Here is a 24948-nt window from a genome sequence, read left to right as displayed (position 1 = left end):
ACTGTTAATAATAATAATAATAATAATAATAATGATGATGATGATAATGATGATAACAACTAGACAATGAAACTGTTTTTCACTAGGGTAAACTAATCCTAAAATAAATAAATAGATAAATAACTGTGTGGTGACTTACCTGTCGCAAGTATAGAAAAGAACAGAACGTAACAGTTAGGACCAATCCTGTCTGTAGGAAATAATTACTAATAACACTAACAAGGCTGGCAATGTTGTGTTATGTGCATAATTACATGCAACTCAACTCTTTTAGCTCAGAGGAAAGACTCCTACTAACAGCTGCAATGAAAACAACTTTACAGCTTCTCATAATGTATTTTTCTTTCCAGGCCCTACATATTTTATGGTGAATGTGTCCCCCTCTGCTTTACACTACATTCACTCATTCACCCATTCACACACTGGTGATGGCAAGCTACATTGTAGCCACAGCTGCCCTGGGGCGCACTGACAGAGGCGAGGCTGCCGAACACTGGCGCCACCGGGCCCTCTGAACACCACCAGTAGGCAACGGGTGAAGTGTCTTGCCCAAGAACACAACGACCGAGACTGTCGGAGCCGGGCTCGAACCGGCAACCTTTCGATTAACAAGACGAACTGCCAACTCTTGAGCCACGATCGCCACCCCCCCAAAAAGTCAGGTATGTTAAACAGTCCTTCTAAATTCTGTCTCCTCTGCACTGTGAGCAGTGTTTTGGGTATCAGCTGACTGTTAAGCGTAGTGAAAGGATATTTGTTCCTTGTCTTTAGTTTCCTTCCAGGTATGGTGCTCTTTTTTTCAGCTGTGTCGTGAGCCAGAGCCAAACACAGTACAGCCAACTGCAGTGACAGCTCTTTGGCCACCAGGTGGTGTTTCCGTTCCTTTCTTTGGCCTTAAAGAGAGAAACATGGTAAGATGCTAAGCACTGTCAGTGATGTGCTCACACAATTTGACCACACAAACAGTCTCACATGATTTTTGTTTGTCCATTATATGATAATAGGGTGTTTTATTATATATAGTAAATATTTCAATCCACATACATTAAAAATAATCACTCAGATTCTGACTATTTCTTTAGTTTCTGAGGTCATATAGGGTCAAATCCACCCAGGTCCTACGTGCTCACTGGTTAGCACAATGCCCCCTCAACACCACCACCAACAATGCCCTGTGGCTGTGTTTCACTGGTCAAGCTTGCCAGAGTCGTCATCCAAACAGTCTGAAATGTGCCCCAACGATATAGTACACCACAGTCAGCTGGTGTCCCCACAGAGTCAGTGGAGCATGAATAAGATGTTGATAACCAATCTACAACCAACAGCCAAAAGAGGTCTTTGGACACTGGACCTACACGGGATAAGGTTGCATGATTGGTATCAATTCATTCTGTGACTCATCTGTGACTCATCCTAGACGACATTGTCAAAGGTGTCACTTTCTCATGCATATTCATAAGTGTTACCTAAATATTTATCCATAATATAGACGATGCTCTGTTTTACTGCACAGTTATTAGACAGTTGTGTTTCAAAACTCTTATATTGTATAAAGAAGTTGACTTCAATTTAATTTTATTCATATAGTGCTAATTCACAACAGTTGCCTCAAGGCGCTTAATATTGCAAGGTCAAAACCCTACAAAATTAGTGAGAAATGCCCAACAATCAAATGATCCCCTATGAGAAAGCAATTGTGACAGTGGGAAGGAAGAACTTCCTTATTACAGGAAGAGACACCCAGCAGCACCTGGATTAGCCCTCTGCTCTAACAAGCCAGAAGCTAAGAGGAAAGAGAATAGAAAAAAAGAAGAGCACAGAGAGACTAGAACAAAACAAAAACTATTGGAAATTATTAATTCATGTTAATTTTTGTTCTTTATCAAGCCAGAATCACCAGCCATGGCCACTGGTTTGGTCCCTAGCGTCATCTTCTGTGCTTAAAGTTGAATTTGATGACAACATCCATCAGAGAATGAGGTTAGTATATGAGACAACAGGGGCAACCGGTAACTTTGCACTACTGGTGACACGGTTACCAGCTCTCCTGGAGGAACTTAGGACATCTCCTCAACCCCTCTTAGCTGGTATTGAATCATGTAATTAACAGCAGAATCCCTCAACAGACACCGGTGACACCACAGGCTGGTGTCACTGAGCCGATCCAACACTTCCCACTGGTGGGAAAAGAATATATCTGTTACGGATCTAGGTAAAAACAAGGAAGCTAGTGCACAAAGTTAAAAACAGTGTTTTGTTTGAAATGCATTTACCCAAAATAGTTTCATACATGCATCACTTAAAATAGTCTTTGCATCATTTAATTAAGAGTGTTATCCATAGGCATTTTTCCCTATATGATAACAAAGATACAGTGTTTGCGTTATTTCCTGCGAGCAAATCTATTTCTTTTATTGTGAACAGTGATACCTCCTCTTAATGAGGTTGCCACATGCAACACTGACTGGGCCATCTAAATAATTTAGGGACTTGTTTCATCGGATACCAGGAACTTTAGACTTTGACGTATAGCTTACAGACTGGCTGTATGTGTAATTGATGAGATGATGAGTTGTACTTCAGCATGCAAGAGAAGTTGCATTGAATAGAAGTTGCTAAAGCATATCTCAGCTCGGCAAAATAATGCAACACAATCAAGGCTTTTGGCAAATACTTCTACTCCCCCTTTTAAAAACACATGCTGGTTCCTTAATCTTTCAAGTAAATAGCCCTATTGAAATAACAACAGTGACTCAATATTTAGGTCATCTTTGAAATCGCTCAAACTTAAATGGATTTGAAATGCAAGGCATTGCAAATATGGTTTAACATCATTTGGCGATTGCACGATGATGATAAAAGAAAATGCATGTGTGCCCCAGGACCAAATTGGGCGCAGCACCTTATTAATGATTAAAAAGCAGCATTCTTTCGGCTAGGATGGGCTGACATTTTGGTTACTTCCATGAAATCCTATCACTTGTTACACAGCAATATACTGATTACCCAAAGTTCACACAATTTAAAGCACTTCCAGTAGATTTTTTAAACAACCCTAACTTATGGCAACACTATGAAAATCTTAGAATTGTCTTTATAATCACATTGTAGCAAACTTGATTATTATTTATTGCAACATACTTTCTAAATTGTACTTAAAACATACTTTCCAGTAGTGGTGTTGGAGCTTTGCAGGCTATATTAGGAAGATTCACTACAATAGAATGATCATGAACTATCTCATTCATTTGAAATGTTTTAGATGTTTAAAAAAAGCTTAATACATATATCCTTTGTAGCACTCAGAGCCTGTGTGGATTGGCAGACAGTGACGTCTCTCAGCGGTCCCTAGTTATAGTTACCAGTCTCGGGTTCAACACTCATGCACTATTCATTGGTGTATCACATCACTCCTGCCCAACTTTAGACTTGGACAAACCAAATTCTTTTCTGCGCAACTTTACTTTGTAGCCTTATTCTTTGTGCTGCGCAAATGTCTAAAATGTTTACGTAGTGTTTCTTCCATTTCCAGAGGGAAAAAAAGAGGAAAAAATAACAGCCTGCTTAGAGGAAGGACACAGGGGAATCATTCCTTCTGTATGGTATGTATGATCAGATTGTTTCAATTCCTTAGCAACACCAAGTTAAGTGAAAGATCAGCTGTACTGTAGCAAATAACTTTGGCAATTAGGCCTCAGTGTTTTTTCCTCAGTGTTTTTGCAGTATACTTGAAAGACTGTTTCTTTTATGAGGAACCCTTTTGTGGCTTGGTAGATTAGAGTCAGTTGAGTTAAAAAAAAAACCATGTTTCAGAGCTGCAAAAATATTTATTCTTTTAGTTATTCTAAACTTTCTCCGTGTGCATCTCATAACAGTCCTTAAGTTGGTATTGGTTTGAGCAGTTTGAAGCACTGATGCTTGTTTTACACATTCAGCAGAAAGTGTTGCAATGTATTACTTTGTTTTTGGATATTCGTAAAAACTGAAAATGTAAAAAAGCAAAATTCAAAACAACTAGAAAAGGTGACCCATGCTAGTTAATTGACACCACAGTAATCCAATTTTCCGTATTTTTTTAATCTTAGATAAATGAGGGAAAAATTTAATTTTCCAGTATCCAAGCTGTTAATCATGTTTTTGTGCTTATGTTTTCTTTTATGCTGGCACCTGCCCCACATTGTGCCACTTACCAAATTAATTATTTTAAGTGTATTATTTTTCACAATGCATGTGAAATGTATCCCCTCCAATTCATGTATTAAGGTCAGCCAATCTAAATAATTGAAAAGGCCTTTTTAAAGGGTAATCCAGGGTGTGGTAGTATGGTGACACCCTTCTTCTTGCATACCTTCTGTGCTGTGTTCTGTCCTTACACTTGCTTTTTATTTGTTGTTTGTTTTAGCATTTAATTTAAACAGTCCTAATAATTTAGCCTCTGTCTGCAGCACAGGCCAATAGTAAAGTGCTATGGTTTATTCTGCTAAGGTTTTGCAGGTGTGTTACTAAACAATGGGTTTTGTTGTTGTTTCTGGCAACAGAACATGCATAGAAAATATACAAAACAACAACAACAACAACAAAAACGCACAGATCATTAGTTCACTCATGTTGATAAAAACAAAAGTACAAAATTGTTATGAAATTTTTATTGTTTTATGTTTTTTCACAGAGCACTCGAGGATTGTCGTGAACCATGAAGCGCAGTAAGAACCGAGGACAAAAGGAGGACAGAAATGGAGGTATTGGCTAACATGGATGATTAGGTCAAAATAGCACGGAGCCACCAACTCAAAACCCGGCAACCATTTTTTTTCAAAATGTATTAGTATCCTGAATATAAAATACAAAAGTATCAGCTTTTGTATCCCGATCTTGTTAACATTTAAATTGCCTAATAGCTATTTGGATATTAGATAACTAATCCCGCACTGTTGCTTCTAATTGGTAGATGTAACATATCAAAAGGTCAACAGGATGGGTTTCAAATTATGTTCTATGGTTTCATCTCTCTGTGTCCTCTTGGTGAAAACAGCTAATATAATGTCGCTACTATTAATGGTGTAAGGCATTGGTGTCACTCTGGGAAGGGTAGTATTTTGGCTTTATTGCCTGAAGTAAATACTGGACTGCCACTCTCACAGCAGTCAGGCTACCTGCTGTGTTCTCTTTTGTCTCTGCTGGGAGAGGCTGAAGGTATTTTGGGGTCTTCTCTTGTAATGACATTTTTGGAATTAACGCTGTTACTAAAATAACACGTTTTCCTCACTCTGTCTTTTATTTGATCTACAGATGAGCCGGCAATTTTGGAGACAGAGGACCTGGATCGCCAGGGCATGTTCATGGGAGGAGGCGTGGACCCTGACACCATCTCACTGGCCTCAGTCACAGCTGTCACCACCAACGTGTCTAATAAGAGGCAAGAGTTCTGTAGTGCATGAACAGCAAGGACAGTACACACCCTGGACGTTCTCTGTTCAAACTGCTGCCATCCTGCAAAACCATTCAGAACCACAAAAATGAGAACCAGTGGACTGAGGAACAGTTTATCCTAGCATTTGCTTCCACTACTGAAGTTTCCACCTCACTGCACACTTGACTATAAACGCTTTACGCTAGCTAAATTGTGTCTTTAGTTACTTATCTATTTGCATTAATTCTGATTATTTATTATTTTTATTTTAATTATACATTCTATAAACACAATGAAGATAATTTATTTGCATCCGTCTCACTCTACATTAACCACGTTCACATTGCGATGCAGGTCAAAGCCAGACATCAAGATGGAGCCCAGCTCTGGAAGACCAGTAGACTATCAGGCAAGGGAAAGTTGTTATTGATTGTGTTTCTGCTTTTATATTTGATGTATAGCTATATATACAATAGTAGACAAACATTTGATTATTTAATTCCAGGTCAGTGTGACAGTGATTGAAGCCAGACAGCTGGTGGGCTTGAACATGGATCCAATGGTTTGCGTGGAGATCGGAGAAGATAAAAAGTACACCTCAATGAAGGAATCAACCAACTGCCCATATTACAATGAAGTGAGTCTGTCATTACAACATGTATAATAATTTATTAAAAGTTTATTAAAAGGGCAACTGTGCATCATTGTCATCAAAACTCTTTTTGCATCTCCAGTATTTTGTGTTCGACTTCCACGTCCCTCCAGATGTTATGTTTGACAAAATCCTGAAAGTGTCTGTGAGTCGTTTCGTTCCTTATAGTTAAACATAAAAGTCACTGATAACAGTTCCTTTTCACAAGTCTACTAAATGCTGTGTTGTTTACTTCCCTAAACCAAACTATAGGTAGTGCACTCCAAAAATCTTCTGCGCAGTGGGACCTTGGTTGGAAGTTTTAAAATGGACGTAGGCACAATCTACTCCCAGCCTGGTAAAGGATTATTCGAGATCAGCTGTTTAAAAATATCACTACATTAGTGATACAAATGCATTAATCAATATGTCTTGCTTGACTTGTAGATCATCAGTTTTACCACAAATGGGCTCTCTTGTCTGACCCTGATGACATCACAGCTGGCTGTAAAGGCTACGTTAAATGTGATATTGCAGTTGTGGCTAAAGGGGACACTATAAAAACTCCACACAAGGCAAATGAATCTGAAGAAGATGACATAGAGGGGTAAATAAAACACAGAGCTATTCTTTTTTTAACATTTGAAACTAGTGAAGGAAACATACTAACTCTCTATTTCAGGAATCTCTTATTACCTGAGGGGGTCCCTGCAGAGAGGCAGTGGGCTCGTTATTACTTGAAGATCTACAGAGCTGAGGGGCTCCCCAGAATGAACACCAGCATCATGGCAAATGTGAAAAAGGCCTTCATAGGAGAAAATAAGGACCTGGTTGATCCTTATGTCCAAGTACAGTTTGCCGGGCAGAAGGTGAGTGCTAACAAAGCTGCCATGTGTTCGTTGCCCTATGTAGCATTTTTTTTTCTCATCCAACCCAAAATCTAAATCTCACTGACATAACATAAGTTTACAATGTGTGATTACTACAGGGGAAAACATCAGTTCAGAAGAGCTGCTATGAGCCTATCTGGAACGAGCAAATTGTTTTCACTGAGATGTTTCCACCACTTTGCAAACGTATAAAGATCCAGCTCCGAGATTCGGATAAAGTGAATGATGTTGCGATAGGAACGCACTTCTTAGACCTGCGCAAGATTTCTAACGATGGGGACAAAGGTGATGCAACTATAAATGTTTGAAGAAAATCTTCTCCACAAATTAACTGCAGAAGATTTTCTTTTAACATGTCAGTTTGTTTTGCTCTTGCAAGTTATTAGATTAAAATCCCTTTTTCTCTTTATTTTTCAGGCTTCCTTCCGACTCTTGGGCCCGCTTGGGTGAACATGTATGGCTCCACTCGTACCTACACCCTGATGGATGAATACCAGGAGTTAAATGATGGACTTGGAGAGGGCGTGTCCTTCAGAGCCCGTCTGCTCATCAGCCTTGGCATGGAGCTCCTGGACACCTCCTCCCCTGAAATTACCAGCTCCACAGAGGTGCAGGTGGAGGGAATACCCAACATCTCAGAGGTGAATGCCTGCCTGGATGGGCAGCCATGCAGATGGACCCAAGTGTTTCTCCCACTGATGGGTTATGTGCCTGAAATTACTGTGAATTATTAATAGTACCTGGTGTATTATTAATAGCTGTTTGCATCAATGTGGCTAAACACAGTGGTATGCCTCATAACATGGGATAAATTGATTGTTGTCAATATGTAATGAATTACAGTGCTTTGAACTTTTTTTTTTTACATTGATGCCACCTTTATATAAGTCTTTATTCATATGCAGATTATTATACTTGTCCATTCTTTTGTTTTCACAGACTGCAACTGGAAAGGTTGAGGAATTTTTCCTCTTCAGTTCTTTCCTGGAGGCCACAATGGTTGACAGAAAGATTGGTGATAAGCCCATACACTTTGAGGTCACCATAGGTACTTTCCATCACCTCATTGTCAGTGTTAGTGTTTAGCAGACTTTTTGAGAAATTAGCATGCCTAATGACCTTTATTAAATATCTTTGCACAGTTTTATCCTTTACTATATTAGAATAATAGCTGTGTTGCTGTAGTTTTTTTTAAATATATCTACTATTATTGCTGGATATATAGTAAGTACCGCATCTTTTATGGTTTAACTGTTAACATCATGGTTGTTGCCAGGTTATTATGGAAATGAGAATGACGGAGTTGTCAAACCAAAAACAAAGGGGAAGAAGGGTGATGGAGACGAAGAGGAAACTGAACTGATCAACAATTCCAGTGAAGAGGAGATGGACGACGATGGAGACCTGCAGTCAGTGGCAACAACCCCACCCATGAAACCTGTCATCACCGACCGGTCAGAGCAATAATATCACATACAATACTAAAGTTTTTAGTTCTTGCTTTGTTTTAAAAGATTGTAAAAACAGTTTATAAGTATTGATTTAGGTATTTTAAAAAATAACATATTAGATACGCTCTAATTTTAATCCACAGAAACTATTTCCATCTGCCATATTTTGAGAGGAAGCCGTGCATTTACATTAAGAGCTGGTGGCAAGACCAGAGAAGGAGGCTGTATAATGCCAACATCATTGACAACATTGCTGATAAACTGGCAAGTCATTCATTTACTTAAAGCTAAGTTTGTCTAAGTCAACGCCAAAATAATTTAAATCATTATCGTTATGTTGCTTTCATAGGAGGATGGACTGAATGATGTGCAAGAGATCATTAAAACAGAGAAGGCCTATCCCGAGCGCAGGCTTAGAGGTGTTCTTGAGGAACTCAGCCAAGGATGCAGGTCCGTGGTTACAAACTTAGGCTGCGCATTAAGTGTTTTTAATGATTGTAAACATTTGCACTCACCAAACCTTAACTCTTTCAGTCAGTTTCTTTCATTGGCAAACAAGGACCAGAGTCAGTCGGGCAGAACCAAACTTGACAAAGAGAGACTGAAGCTGTGCTTGTCGGAAGTGGTACGTAAACTCAAAAGAGTAATGTTTTATTTTTCCCACCTACTGATTATATTTGTACTGTGCTAACTGCTGAACCTCTTCCTCATTTTAGGAGGCCATTGGTCAGCAAGCTAAGACCATGAGGTCACAGGTGAAAAAAAGCACAGTGAGAGACAAGCTGAAGCTGGCTCAGAACTTCCTGTCGAAGCTGCGCTTTCTGGCTGAGGAAGTGAGATCTATGTCTATGTCTTTATTTACAAATAATCTATTTTGGTGCATTTGTATGTACTATAATGGTTATTCACTAACATGTTTAAATGAGGACTCATTCTTATTGCAGCCTCAACACAGCATTCCAGATGTTTTCATATGGATGATAAGTAATGGAAAGCGTATTGCCTATGCACGTGTCCCCTCTAAGGACATCCTTTATTCCAGCATAGACGAGGAGAAGGGAAAAGACTGTGGGAAAGTCAAAACAATCTTTCTCAGGGCGAGTACCTAATATATTCTAATACAGACTCCCAGTTTATAATGAAACTTTTCCTTATCTGTATTCTGTGTTCTGCAGTAGCTAAAGTGTTTTGTATTTTCCTCTTAAAAAGATCCCTGGCAAAAAGGGCTTTGGACCAGCTGGATGGACAGTGCAATCCAAGATAGAGATTTATCTGTGGCTGGGTCTGAGCAGGCAGCGCAAAGACTACCTGAGTGGCTTACCTAATGGATTTGAGGAAAATAAGTTGTCCAGAGGACCCGGCTTGCCAGCCTCACCACCCATCAGCCTCACCTACATGAGTAAGGCCATTTTGCAGCTCACCCACTTCTTACACCAGCTTTTCTCATAACAGATATCTACCATTCACACTGTGGCTAAAGGGAGAAATTATGCCCATTTACAGCTGTATAAATGTATTCTTAAACTTTACTAGATTAGCTTTGTGTGAACCAGTTCAAAATTGTCCTTTACCATATAGTTATATTTACTCTTTTATGGCCTTCCTCGCTTTAAGCCAGCTTTCTTCTGATTGGCTGCCGGTGGGTGGACATGCTATGCTCACAACATAGACTCAGTTTAAAAGATTGGCATAGTCACTATGGTGTCACCCACTGGTTAGTGAGGTCCTGACATGAAGCCTTAGACAGATTTGTATCTTGGTGTAAAACTGGTCTTTATGAGCGAGGGGTGGATTTGACTGAGATTTATCGCCCATTCAATAGAAACTCATCAATCACAAAGTTTTCATTTCTTTAAGGTGGCCTTTATTGTCTTTCTGAGCCTTAATAGTAATGAACAATCACACATAATTTCCAAACCATAAGGGCACCTCCTGCTGGTCATTAGAGGGATTTGCTACTTGGCTTCATTTTTTACACCTGGAAACTGCAACCTGTCTTTTATATGGAGTGTATGGCAAACAAACAAAAAAAAGTATAATATCTCTAAATCTAACTTAATCAAGAAGTACATATACTGTTATATACTTCTTGAGTCACTTATGAGAATTTACTTCTCTGTAGTGAAACAAATCTTCCAGCTGAGGGTCCACATGTACCAGGCTCGCAGCCTGTTCGCCGCTGACAGCACAGGTCTGTCCGATCCATTTGCAAGAGTTTTCTTCTCATCGCAAAGCCAAGTCACTGAGGTGGGCAAGCTCAAAAGTTGTTTTTTTTAAATGAGATCACCTGCTAGCACGGAATTTTATTTACTTGAGAACCTGTTCTCGATCACTTTAAACATTTTGTCTTCTTGCAGGTGCTGGCTGAGACCCTCTGCCCCACGTGGGACCAGCTGCTGGTTTTTGAGAATGTGGAGTTGTTTGGGGAGGCCAGTGAACTGAGAGATGACCCTCCTATTATTGTCATTGAGCTCTATGATCAAGACACAGTGGTAAGGGTTATTTTGATATACAGAGGCCTTACAGCAATCTTACCATGATCCTTCATCTTTATATGTTGAAATGTATGACTAACCGAGTCACAAGAGACTAAAAGAATCATGTGGTATACCGGCAATATTTTTATTTTTATGATTACATTTTTTTTTTTTTTGCATAAATGGTTTGGTTGATTTCATTGAGTTTGTCTTTGTCTCCATAGCAACCTGACATGAATTATATCTGAAGGAATGTGTTTGCTGACTGACTATTTTATATTATCTCCTGACAAAAACACCATTGTTTTGGATGACCCTTTGGATAAGTAGAGTGTGGATTGGCTTGATGTACTGTAGCAGCACTGTCATGTGTGCAGAGTAGATTCCTTTGAAAGGCATGCAAGAGGAATAAGATACGTCCATAAGGACCTGATGGACCCTCGTGATTAACTTATCCCTGTTGCATTCCTTTAAGTAAAACTTGTGCTTTTGTATGTGACCAACAGGATTTTTGACTTTTTATAACCACTAACTGCAAGAAAGATTAAGTTGCTTTTTTCTTTCTTTTTTTTTTATTAGATATTCACTAATTTTCTGAATGTGCATAAATGCATATCTGTTTTGCAGTTCACTGGTTATTTTAGGGATCTTTCATTGTTTACTTTGTCTTTTATCTTCAGTGCTTTTTATCTAGTGTGAAACATGTGCACCTTGAGCCATGTTTCTTCCTGCTAATAGGACTAATTACTTCACAATCAGCTCTCTAATTGCTTTTTAAAATGCACTCATTGTAATATAAACACTAATACGGTAAGCCAAGAAGAGCATTTTTTTAAATAATCAGATCAGATGTAATTTTTCACTACGTCTGGTCCTTTGCTTTCAGGGTAAAGCTGACTTCATGGGCAGAACCTTTGCTAAGCCTGTGGTCAAAATGGCTGATGAGCACTACGGTCCCCCACGTTTTCCTCCCCAACTGGAGTACTATCAGATCTACCGTGGAAACTGCACCGCTGGAGAAATGCTGGCAGCCTTTGAACTGCTGCAGGTTAGCTTTCCAAAGAATAGACACCCTCAACCCGTGAGCTTATGCTTCCATCACTTCATTTGCTTCATAGTTCTTTATATCGTCCTTTAGATTGGCCCCAATGGAAAAGCTGACCTACCTCCCATAGATGGTCCTACAGATATAGACCGTGGCCCAATCCTCCCAGTACCACTGGGGATCAGACCAGTGCTCAGCAAGTACAGGATTGAAGTAAAGACTTCAGAATAGTTTTGACATCATCTGTTAATTGACAGACATTCACTAAAAGAAAGTAAAACATCTGTAATGTCAGCTAACCTTTCTTTTCTTTAGGTTTTGTTCTGGGGCTTGAGGGACCTGAAGAGGGTGAATCTCGCCCAGGTGGACCGGCCTCGCGTGGACATTGAATGTGCTGGAAAGGGAGTTCAGTCTGCCCTCATCTCCAACTACAGGAAAAACCCCAACTTCAGCACTCTTGTCAAGTGGTTTGAAGTGGTACCGTACTGGCACTATTGATATATTTTTCCATCAATGCATTTACGTTCAAACATAGAACTGAAGCTTGGGTTGACTCATGTCAGTCACCACGCCTGCTCTGCAAGAACTCACTCTGGATTTTGTGTGTCAGGACTTACCTGAAAATGAGTTGCTTCACCCGCCGCTGAACATCCGAGTAGTGGACTGTAGAGCTTTTGGCCGCTACACTTTGGTTGGCTCTCATGCTGTCACCACTCTGCGGAAGTTCATCTACAGGGGAGCTGACAAGCAAGCCAATAACTGGTCCACTACAGGTATCAAATAACTGAAAAGTAGAATATATGTTTGCGCCGTACAGTATTGTCTGACAGTTTGTGATGATGATTTTTTTTTCCTTTCAGAGGAAATTATTGTTGTCAGCATGGATTCTGAGCCTTCTTTTAAGAAAGTGGAAACTGTTGTCAGACTTGACTGTGTAAGTGTAACTTTTTGAAAATTACAGAAATAAAAAATACAAAGTAAACACAATCTGGTGTTCCTTTGTAGGGCTCTGATGCTGTGGTCAAAGTTGAGGTAAGTAGAGATCTGTGCTTGCTTGATTTATAAATCAAACTCCATTATTTCATAGTGAATCAAGATTTTTCAAAGCCTCAATCAAAAGATCTGTGTTACTTTTATAAAAAGGATGATGAAAAAGGGAAAAAGAAGAAGAGGAAGAAGGGTGATGAGATGGAGGAAGAGGAACTTGATGAGAGCATGCTGGACTGGTGGTCCAAATATTTCGCTTCCATTGAAACTTTGACAGAGGTAACAAGCCTTCTTTTGACTGATTATATAATTCTAATAATGTTACTAAGTATGATGATGCAGTACTACACGAAAGTTTTGAGTTGTGCCTCATTTCTTTATGTTTTGCTTACGGACTTTCTTTTAAATTTTTTTAGAGTGTTCTTGAGCAATAGTTCTCCAGGATTTCTGTGGGACTTTCAGAGTTTTTCTTTGGATATTGGCTGCTTTTTCACTTATTTAGAGTCCAGTTCTTCTACTTGACCATTTTCCAAGAAACTGCTATTTCTTTATTTATTATCAACGACCTGTCTAAACATAAAAAGACTTAGGGTGGACCGAGGGATGAACAAGTGTTTTTAACCAAAAAGGCGTTTCCCAAAGAGTTATTAGCCAAAAACTTTGCATATATCGCCATTATGTGCAATCTGTCCTTTAAAAAATTAAAGAAACTGGTAAAAGTGGAGGACAAAATCAAAAGCAGCAGGCCTAAAAACTATCTACAACAGATGAACAGTATCTGAACATCATATCATTAAGAAGAAGGAAAAAAGGCCATCAAGAAATCACACAGAATCTGAGAGATGCATCTCCTTAGGTCGATCTATCTACTGCTCATTCAAGCCTCATCAGAAATGCTGTCAAGAAGCCATTCTTAAGAAAGAGAAACAGGGAGAAAAGGCTGCAGTGTGCCAAATAACACAAGAACTGAGCTGAAAATCAGTGATAATGGGTCTAATAGTGTGATGGATTCTAATCTGAAACTTTGGGTTCAAATGATCGTCGGTATGGATCAAGGAGATCAGGAGAGAGGTACAACACTGAGACACTATCAGTAATAGACTGGCTGTCCCGGACCTCAACATTACTGATGCATTGTGGGATAATCTTTGCAAAGAATGGAACAAAAGGCAGTCAACATCCGGAGAAGAGCTTTGAATGTCCTTCCTAAATCCAGGAGAACTATTCCTGAAAACTATTTAAAGAAATAACAAGAAATCTTGCCTAAGAGAGCTTTGGCTGTGTTGAAGAATAAAGGTGATCGTACCAAATACTAACTTTCAAGCTCATTCGATCTGTACAAACAGTTCTTTCTTTATATATAACATTTCTGTATTTGTTTTCATGTTTCAGTCAATCATTGCAACTATTTTCAAATTTCCTTTCAAAATAAAAGGCAGCTCAAGACTTTTGCACAGTGCTGTAGATTGAATTTTCTTTAAGACTTTATTTAGACTTAATGGATCTTAACCTTGATATTATAGGTGATAAGTAGGAGGTCTTGTTTGATCTAGACAGTTAAGAAATAGAGCTTTACTCTTTCAGTCACTCAAGGCTCAAGAGGCAGCTCTCTCAGACTCAGAGGACAAAGATGACATGGACATTGCAGATGGTGGAGGTAAAAAAAAGATGAAACCTTAAATTTCTTCTTTTTTTTCATCAGTTTTAAAATTCACTAATTGCATCTCCATATGTTTTTGTGTTTGCTGAATATTGTTTTTATGTGCTTTAATAAAAATCTGTGATGATCATAGTTTGACACGTGTGCCTAAGTTTAAAACTCATCCTTTATTAGCTCACTAACTCTGTTGTTTTGTTCTACAGTGCAGTAGTGAACCTCATAGCCTTCATAGCCCAAGAATGCCTCCATGTAGATGCTGACATGAATCCAAATTTCCATTCGTAGGACAATTGCTTGTTTTCTTCTCCCATACATGCATATTTGTCATATGCTAACCATGAAAGTTGTCAATAACAACACAGTGACTAAAAACACAAAGATGATGGAGCATGGCACACAATAAAGAATCAGCTAATACCTACAGCTTACCTGGAGGATCCCGTCACAATACCAAGCATTCTCACTGATCTCTATACTTCAGGAGTTCAATGGCATGCTTGCTTTGTACCGTAATGGCAACTTTCATGTGGAATTCATGTCTCGAGCGCTCTGCTCCTTCTCCCCGTCCCTGTGTCCTCGCTACTAACCTGTACTCAGATATCAAACCTGATGACTCTCCTGTGAAAGGCACAAAGAAGGGAAAAGGAAAGAAAGATAAGAAGAAACCAGCAGTCGATCCTTATGAGAAGAAAAAGCCAAAGCTGGATGAGTTGAAGGTATACAGCTGTGACTGCGACATACAGACGGTCTTAGAAAACAAGTCATTCCAAACCTTTTATGTGTTTATATATACACTTATCTGTGTTCAGGTGTATCCTAAGGAACTGGAAAGCGAGTTTGATAACTTTGAGGACTGGCTGCACAGTTTTAACCTTTACAGGGGAAAAGCTGGTGATGATGATGATCAGAATGTGACAGATGAAGATAGGATTGTTGGAAAATTCAAAGTAAGAAATAGTCTCTTCTTTTTCATTGATAATGAAAGTCAAAGCTCTTTAAATAATTCTTTCATATTTTCCTCTGAATACCCTTTCATTTGTATCGCTGTGTCAATTCAGGGTTCGCTGTGCATGTACAAAGTGTCGGATGATATGCCAAGAGACATGAACTTTGATTCCAACATGGGAATGTTTAATAACATTCCTAGCAATGATCCCATTAACGTCCTTGTTCGGATCTATGTCATCAGGGTAAGCTATGTGCTCTGCTGTGAATATTTATTTCAATATTCTGGGAAGAGGTCCTTTAGCTCCTTTTAGTGCTCATAGTCAGGTTCGTACCAGGGGTGCTAGCTTGTGGATGGTTCTGAGCTCTGCATATGTTAGCTTTAGCCACTTTGTCTTTGAGAGTTTCTTTCAAATACCCACCCACATTTGGACATGTTTAAGGTTGACAGGCTGGTTAGCCGAGAATGCTAGACTTACTTATTATTATACTAAAATGTATCCAATTTTTTTCGTAGGCAACTGATCTGCATCCAGCAGACATAAATGGTAAAGCCGACCCCTACATTGCAATAAAACTTGGAAAAACAGAGGTAAAAGACAAAGAGAACTACATCTCAAAACAGCTGAACCCGCTGTTTGGCAAGTAAGTAATTTTAGAGCATCGTGGCCTTATCTATACGATCTTACAAGTTTTTATTTTTTCTGAATATATTGAATTTTAATTAAAACCTTAAAAAAAAAATCTGTCTCTTATTAGATCCTTTGATGTGGAGGCCACATTCCCAATGGATTCCACATTAACTGTGTCAATTTATGACTGGGACTTGGTGGGAACCGATGATCTCATTGGAGAAACCAAAATTGACCTCGAGAACCGTTTCTACAGCAAACACAGAGCCACATGTGGTATCACACGTGCCTACGCCATGTAAGAATCACACAATCTGTTTGACTCAAGTAGCATTAGCCAACATGAAAGTGAAAACAAAAAAACCCAGTACTTCAATTTGTTCATTTTTAATAGATGCACTGCTCTTCACCACAAACTTTACTACAAATTCAGTCAAATGAAAGCGTTCAGCTCACTAACATTATAACTCACAGCCACCATTAATAGTTAACCTGTTGCTAGTCTGTCTTCATAGATATCAAGAAAAACCTAGTTCCTGTTGTACTTAAAACTGCTTATGATAAAGTTTGGAGTAAAGACATCATGATTTCTCGAGAAGCCCAACTGGGTAACAAGGCAATTAAATTCATCTCCAAAACTGGGCAACTTACGTCAAATCAGTCTAGATCAGGGGTGTCACAAGCCAAGGCCCAGGGCCCAGAATTGGCCTGGCAAAGGCTCCTAATCTGGGCCACTGGATGGGTTTGTAAAATGAGAAGGAGGCATACACTTTTACTTTCATACATTTTACAGCTTTTTCTGCAAGACATCCACATGGCCAGTTGTACTTCACCAAAGTAATTAAGTCACAGTTAAACAATTAATTAACATAAAAGTGGGCCATGGCCCATGATGTAAAATGAGTTTGACATCCCTGGTCTAGATGAATTTGATTTGTGTTAAAGTCTTCCTTCAATATCAAACCCAACATATCTGTTTGTGTGTGCGTGTGTGTGTGTGTGTGTGTGTGTGTTCTTGTCTAGCTATCTTTGTGAGGACCGAAATCTGCATTCTACTATACTTGTGAGAACCAGCAGTCACTTGTGAGGACACACAACCCGGTCCTCACATTTTTGAAGGCATTTAAAGCCATTTTTGAGGCTCAAAACGTGGTTTTAGTGTCAGGGTTACAATGAGGTTATGGTTAGGTTTAGGGTAAGGGTTAGGGTTAGGCATTCATTTTTAATGGTTAGGTTTAGGGTAAGGGGCTAGGGAAACCATTATGTCAATGAGGGTCCTCACTAAGATAGCTGAACGGGGTTGTGTGTGTGTGTGTGTGTGTGTGTTTGTGTATGTCAAGGTTTTTTTTAGAGTTTTAAAATGTCACCATTTACTTTCATTTGATTATAGTTTTAAAAATGTTGTTTTTTAACCCTTTTTTGTAGCCATGGTTACAATGTGTGGCGTGACCCGATGAAACCCACGCACATCCTGGCTAAGCTGTGTAAGGATGGCAAACTGGACGGGCCTCACTATGGTCCTGCAGGAAGAGTGAAGGTGGAGAATCGTGTCTTCATGGCACCAAGAGAGATAGAGGATGAAAATGGTATTCAATGACCTTCTGTTTCTCCCACTTCATTTTCTCAGTAACTTACTAAAGAAAGGCAATATTGCTGTAGTGGGACATACTCTCTCCAATACTTGTGTGCTTGTTTGTGAGGTTGGTAATGCACAATTTCATGCTGGTACTACTGACAAACTGGTCTGATAAATGCCAAAAAGTTGATTCTGTTCATCAACTTTTTGGCATTTACTTACCTGGATGATTGAGCACGCATCAAGTCTGATATATGCTTAAACAGTTTAAAGGGAAAGCTTAATTTTGTTTGATAGTATTTGCTTTAAAAAATACACAGATTTTTGTGATGATGTTTGTCAGGTCTGAAGAAGCAGACAGATGAACACCTTGCCCTTACTGTGCTGAACCACTGGGAAGAAATTCCACGAGTTGGCTGCAAGCTCGTCCCAGAACACGTGGAGACCAGACCACTGCTCCACCCTGATAAACCAGGAATTGAGCAAGTGTGTAAACTTATTTAAATATAATAACTTGTATGTTGAAATTAGCTTCTACAGATTATTTGCATATTGAAAAACAAAGAATTTTTTTCTTGTACTTTGTTTAGGGAAGAATTGAGATGTGGGTGGATATGTTCCCTAAAGATATGACAGCACCTGGTCCTGCACTTGACATTTCACCAAGGAAACCAAAGAAGTATGGTTTCAACAGTCGTCTTGCAGCTTTAACACACACAGTATAAAGTTCAAAACCATCTTAACGTATTTGAATAAATGGTGCAGTTTAATTTGAGGTTTTTACCAATCACTATTGATCATTGATTAGTGTTTTTGCGTTTGTACAGGTTTGAACTGAGGGTCATAATTTGGAACACAGATGAAGTCGTTCTGGAGGATGATGACATCTTCACTGGCGAGAAATCTAGTGATATATTTGTGCGAGGGTAATAATGTATCTTTTGTTTTTTGTTTATTTGTTTATGAGCAGAAGTCAGTCAAATCAGATTCCCGATACGGAAACATTTACAAACCCCCCTTTTCTCACAGTTGGTTAAAAGGGCAGCAGGAGGACAAACAGGACACTGATGTCCACTATCACTCCATCACTGGGGAGGGGAATTTCAACTGGCGCTTCATCTATCCATTTGATTACCTCATGGCAGAGGAGAAGATCGTCATCTCAAAAAAAGAGTCCATGTTCGCGTGGGATGAGACTGAGTACAAGATCCCTGCTCGTCTTAACCTGCAAGTGTGGGATGCCGACCATTTCTCAGCAGATGATTTCCTGGGTATTGTCAAAAATCATTAAGCTACAAATCATCCCTACTCATAAGAGCTTGTTTGTGGAACACCACTAACACAGCAGGCAACATTGTAAATTTAGGCGTAATGACATTAAGATGGCTTAACCTTCGTACTTATTCGACATTTACTCTAGAAAAAATGTCTTTATAGGTGCAATTGAGCTGGACTTGAACCGTTTCCCACGTGGCGCCAAGACTGCCAAGCAGTGTACCATTGAAATGGTGACAAATGAAGGAGAGATGCCCATGGTCTCCATCTTCAAACAGAAGAGGATCAAAGGCTGGTGGCCCTTTGTGGCCAGGAATGAAGAAGATGAGTTTGAGCTTACGGTCAGTCACACCAAAGCACCACCTGAAATCTTCGTTCTAAGTAGGGAATGACTCATTTTTGTAATGCTAACGCAAGCAGTAAAGCACACTGTTTCATAACATATCTCCAGGATTAAACGTGTAGATAAACTTTTGTATGCTGACAGAGTTCACTGGTCTCACCCATGTTATAAAATGAGTTTGACATCCTTGCTTTAGGTAATAGCGTGAATCCATATCACTCGTACTGTTTTTTGTCTTTACAGGGAAAAGTGGAAGCAGAGCTGCACCTTCTGACAGGAGAGGAGGCAGAGAAAAGTCCAGTTGGTGAAGGACGAAATGAACCAGAGCCACTGGAGAAACCCAAGTATGAAGGATGTTTTCCTATCACCCATTCTTTTGATCGAATTTTTTCAGCGGCATGGTCAAGTATATTCTTTTGGCTTCTACATAAACCCCTCCTATAAACAGAAACAGTCACATACTAAATGTTGTGTCCGTGTACACATACCTGTACCTGCACAGACACATGCAGGTTTAAAGGTTGACAGTCTGAACAAATATCATTCAACAGGTAAGGGGAAAAACAGAAAAACAGAGAACAAAATAGATATAGTGGTAAATTGAATTGTTAAACCAATTATTGTAAAAAAAACAAACAAAAAAAAACACCTGTTAAACAATCATTAAAAAAACATATAAAAAACAATATTAAACTTGCATAAAAAGCAATAAGTGATTTCATGAACTGAGGAAAGACAGTTGAAGGAATTTGCTTCAGTCAAGAGCTGGACTTAGACCTAGGATCTTCTTTCTTTACTCGGTAAGTTGCTGTTTCTTATCATTATTTCTGACTAGAATTATTTTTCCCCATCCTGCTTTCTGCTTTATTGTTGTTTCCACTTACTTTCAAAGCATTAACTCAGTTTTAATGTAGAAAAACAGTAAAATGCTCCAAAGTCCTTCAAATCTGTAATACTGAACGTGCACATTTCTGTCCTTCTAGCCATCCTGACACCAGCCTTCTGTGGTTCCTCACTCACTATAAGGCCATTAAACAATTGGTCTGCATTCAGTACAAATGGCTGGTCATCAGGATTGTCACCGCTCTCCTGCTGCTGCCTGTGCTCACTCTTTTTCTCTACAGTATGCCCAGTTACATGGTGAAGAAAATGCTGGGAGCTTAAGCTCTGCACTGGGTTCCAGCAGAATAATCGTAGAACTTCTTAGTCTCTCCTCCAAACTTCCTGTGCACTTTTTCTATTGAGTCAGTACTTTTAAAACTAAATAAGAGCAATGAAACAATACATTAAAATGTACAAAATTACACCAAGAAAACAACATGCACTAAGAAAGGATTCAGAAAACCATATTCTTTAAGAAATCTGCCAAATTAACTTTCACACACCCATGCTACAGTACTGTTAGGCCTGTTCATGCTGCTCATAAATCAATATACTTAATAATAGTGAAAAAAGTCAAAAAATGAAAATAAAAATCGGGATGTTAGACGTTATTCATATGCCCAAAATTGGTCATTTTAGCCTAGGTTGCCAGGTGGTTGAGGCCACCTTGGTGGCTATGGCTCAGAAGGTAGAGCAAGATGCTGACTAAGTGGAAGGTTGGTGGTTTGTTCCCTGGTTGAGTCTGTATGCCAGTATATACTTGTGATACTGAAGCCCAAGTTACTCCTGATCCATTCAGTGTGAATTGCAGATGGCCCCTCCTCCCTGAGTCTGGTTCCTGTTAAAAGAGAGTTCATTAACAAACACCTGAATGCTCCAGACCAGCAAACTGCCAAAATAATGATTTTATAGAGGTGCTCACATTTGCTGATGATCAATTAGCCAAGTGCATTTTGACTAGCATCACCTGGCTGCTACTTAATTCTTAATGGAATCAGTTATGGTGTTAAACAGGTAACCAGTAACCTTTGCTTGTTAAATCATGTGGGTATTTCCTCCATGCAAGTAATCGATTATTTTGCTTATCTGTGGGCCAAAATGGCTTTGGCTTCTTTAACGTCTTTTTACATCTCTGTACTCCACCAGCCGTCCAGATGTTGCCCTCCTCTGGTTCCTCATCCCCTTCAAAGCTGCGAAACACCTGATTTGTGACCAGTACAGGTGGCTGACCATCAAGATTGTCACTGCTCTTCTCCTGCTGGCCATCTTTGCTCTTTTCATATACAACATGCCTGGATACATGGTGAAGAAGATGCTGGGAGCTTAAGAGAAACAGCTGAGGTTTTTACCTTTTCAAAGACTGCGTGTTCAGTGATAACTTGTATTCTGTTGTGAATGATTTCAGCTTTACAATATCATAAATTAACCACCGCATTGTTAAACAGGCGCTATCACAGTAACACTACTGATAATACTTATTACTTGAGTGTGTCTGATATTGTTTATTAATGTGTACAAATCATATAAGATGGTTTTTTTGTTGTTCTTGCAGTTTTTCTTGTTTGTTGAAATAGTGTTTCCTGTATTTTCAGTGCTTGTTTTTAAAATAACTGAACATTAGTCACCTTCATATGTTGTACTGGTTTAAAAGTGAGTATATTGTGTTTGAATTCAGTTTTTTTGCTTTGCATCTGTGTATGATATTTTAAATTTGTGAATAAACTGAGATGTGGACAATCCATTTATCAGAGGGTTATGTCATTTCTACATGAATGCCTTCTTTGTTTAGTGCTCAATAGAAAACTAAAAAAAGAATGCATGCAGTGTTGTTTTGTCATCAGTGAGTATGGGGTTCAAATATGTTGGTTTTTTCTCACTTATGTTTTTAATGTAGTACAAGCCAATTGGTGACAACCTCTAGATGTTCGGAAAGAAAATTGGTTTGTCAGTTATTTGATGTTATTTGTCTAACGCAGTGTTTATAACTCTATACTCCACCAGCCGTCCAGATGTTGCCCTCCTCTGGTTCCTCATCCCTCTCAAAGCTGTGAAACGCCTGGTTTGTGACCAGTACAGGTGGCTGACCATCAAGATTGTCACTGCTCTCCTGCTGCTTGCCATCATGGCTCTTTTCCTGTACAACATGCCAGGATACATGGTGAAGAAGATGCTGGGAGTTTAAAATAAACAGCTGAATTTGACTGTTTTTACACTGTAAAGAAAGCATTTCACTGGTGTTTTTGAAGGGGGGCGGGGGGACAGTACTGGGTCTGTAATCCAGTGTTTTTGTATTGTATTTGGACTCTGGATTCTCCTTTATTTAATATTCTAAGATTTAGTGTATACGCCTGGTTTTGCTTTTAGTTGTTTTTCTGGTTTGTGTACTATTTGTAGTTTCTAGTCTTGGCCTTGTCTTCATTTTTGTTTAACTCTTGTCTCCGCGTTCGGTGTTCTCTTTCTGTCTCCCCAGTCAGTCTTGTTTCCATGTCTGTTTTTCTGTGGTTATCGTACTTCCTGTTTTATTTTGAAAATCTCTCACCTTGTGTTCAGTGTGCTCAGTTCCGCTTCCCCTGTCCTGTTAGTCTGTATTAGTTCCAGTGTGTTTCCTCCTGTTTCCCATCCTCTCGTTATCCTGTGTGTATTTAAGTCGTCCGTCTTCCTCTGCTTGTTGTTGTGTTGTCTCTTTTCCTGTGTCTTTTCTTGTGTGCTGTGTTTCCCTTGTAATCTAGTTGTTATCTCCTAACTTATTAGTTCCCAGTTCTTAGTAATTCCCCTTTTGCTATTGGGTCCTACCTCCACCTGTCACACAGTAATACAATGACATTTGACATATTATAAAGTTTTGATTACAAGCATATATCCTATATATGATCCCCTTTTGCAAACGTTATTCTCATACCATATAATGTAATCCATTACTGTGGTGTGGTGGTACAAAACATCATTGTTTCACAATGACAGCTATATTTGCTGAAATGATTACCATTAGTTTTAGTGTTGTGATTGTTGCTGCCCCGAGGTAAGACTGTCACATTTGTTCTGATATATTGTAATATGAACAGCTTGCTTGTGCAGTAATTTGTGTAGTTACGAAACAACAATAAACATTTTTATCATCATCTGTCAGCACTTCTTTCCCTGGAGGATTAATTTACCCTTTCAAGAAAACCCTTGTCTTTATTTCCATTTTTCTTTCAGAATCAGAATAAGAATCAGCTATTTGATCACCTTGCACTTAACAGAATAGGCAAACAATAACAAAATCACACAGATAATTTTAAAAAATGAAGCATATTTGTATTTCTTTGTATATAATCTAATTAATTAAACTACTTTGGCCATTTTGGTCCTCCATTTGAAATGTTCGCTCCTTATAAAGAAAAAAAAAAAAAGCCACAAACCTACCTGAACACGTGGCTCTAAATACACGCTCATTTTGAACCAAATGAATATAGACAGAGGAGAGATTTTTAAGACGTGGTCATGAATCAATCGTTTATGAGTCTATGCTGCCATCTGCTGGTTTTCTTTGGAATTAACACTAACAGTGCTATACAGGTACGACTGCTCCGCGTAACTCGCTGATCATTTGACACAGAGTTTGTTAAGAGGTTATCTGTTACTCATAGTTAATGTATGAATCTATGAAAGAACAAATATTCAATAACAAAAACAAATTTAAAAAAAAAAACATTGGAGGATGCGGGCATCGATCCCGCTACCTCTCGCATGCTAAGCGAGCGCTCTACCATTTGAGCTAATCCCCCGGTTATACAAACACTCACGTCAACTGTTTTTATCATTTCATTCACAGCTGCGTTAGCTTCCTGTGTCAAAACATCATGTATAGAACTTATTTAGACAACACGCGAACGTTAATAAACACCAAAAGAGAACTTTTGCTGAACTTCCTCACTGTTCTTTTTATTATCTTACTTAATTTTTCTGCATACCATCCTTTTGTGGTCGTTTTTTCGTTTTTTAGTAGTCAAGACAAAAACTGCTAACAGTCACTTCAAACTTTAGTTACATCTATGATTCATATTAACCGAGACACAAATCTTTAAGTCTCACCTTTATTATAATTTCTGCCGAAATTACGCACGTTTTTACCGCATCAAGGATATATTACAAGCAAAGTTTCAATGTTTCCAGTCGTTGTCTAAACTTTATGAAAAATGAGGTAGAAGCCAATCGCACCCGTTACCCGTCAGGCTAAAACAAACACTTTTTTCCCCATTTTATTTCTAAATGATGCCTAACACAGGTCTGAGCAGCTCAGGGTTATCAATACATTATGTGATTTTGAGGTAACATTTTATAATACGGCCATAATTTCTAATTAGAAATTATATTTTCTAAATGAATACTTATATATATAGCAGTTATATTTACCTACACATACTAAGTTTACTACACTAGAATAAGAGGGTAACAAGTCAGATTTTTACAGGAGATTTTCAAGATGACATTGTTGGTCAGAAACAAAGAAATCATTATATTGTAAGTAAATTTAACTTCTTCTTGATGCATTCTCAATCATCCAGGAAAGTAAATCTCCAAAAGTTGAATACAGATTCAACTTTTGGAGATAAATTTAACTATTTTGTAATGAATGATTGAAGTAGTGCATACATAATTTTAAGTGCTCTTAAAATCTCTTTTCTGTAATCTTTAAAGAAAAGCAATATTTCCCCATCTTACACTGTAAGCACACTTTAGTTTTGGGCGTGTGAGCTATATT

The 24948-nt window shown here is 38.7% G+C and overlaps 1 protein-coding gene and 1 non-coding gene across 2 annotated transcripts; one reads left to right on the top strand and one right to left on the bottom strand.

Annotated features, from left to right (window-relative positions):
- Positions 1 to 814: 814 nt before the first annotated feature.
- LOC100710657 (otoferlin) lies at positions 815 to 22192 on the top strand. The gene is made up of 44 exons (XM_019348523.2): positions 815 to 911; positions 1888 to 1980; positions 3533 to 3602; positions 4670 to 4739; positions 5290 to 5416; positions 5765 to 5819; positions 5916 to 6047; positions 6145 to 6207; positions 6315 to 6399; positions 6489 to 6648; positions 6724 to 6910; positions 7030 to 7216; positions 7349 to 7572; positions 7871 to 7979; positions 8208 to 8385; positions 8526 to 8646; positions 8732 to 8832; positions 8917 to 9007; positions 9099 to 9215; positions 9327 to 9479; positions 9592 to 9781; positions 10505 to 10629; positions 10740 to 10874; positions 11746 to 11907; positions 11998 to 12117; positions 12220 to 12381; positions 12515 to 12677; positions 12765 to 12838; positions 12910 to 12936; positions 13048 to 13170; positions 14476 to 14548; positions 15149 to 15267; positions 15361 to 15498; positions 15610 to 15741; positions 16014 to 16141; positions 16256 to 16426; positions 17554 to 17714; positions 18048 to 18190; positions 18295 to 18383; positions 18532 to 18630; positions 18734 to 18975; positions 19142 to 19320; positions 19566 to 19666; positions 21351 to 22192. The coding sequence occupies exons 4-44, from the start codon at positions 4694 to 4696 to the stop codon at positions 21529 to 21531; spliced, it is 5373 nt and encodes a 1790-aa protein (XP_019204068.2). The 5' UTR covers positions 815 to 911; positions 1888 to 1980; positions 3533 to 3602; positions 4670 to 4693; the 3' UTR covers positions 21532 to 22192.
- A 1706-nt stretch (positions 22193 to 23898) lies between these two features.
- Positions 23899 to 23971, bottom strand: trnaa-agc (transfer RNA alanine (anticodon AGC)). Its single transcript has one exon. It is a non-coding gene; the product is annotated as a tRNA-Ala (tRNA).
- Between the last annotated feature and the right edge of the window lie 977 nt (positions 23972 to 24948).

Source organism: Oreochromis niloticus, linkage group LG19, assembly GCF_001858045.2.
Source record: "Oreochromis niloticus isolate F11D_XX linkage group LG19, O_niloticus_UMD_NMBU, whole genome shotgun sequence".
Taxonomy (NCBI): Eukaryota; Metazoa; Chordata; class Actinopteri; order Cichliformes; family Cichlidae; genus Oreochromis; species Oreochromis niloticus.
This window is presented reverse-complemented; position numbering and strand designations above follow the sequence as displayed.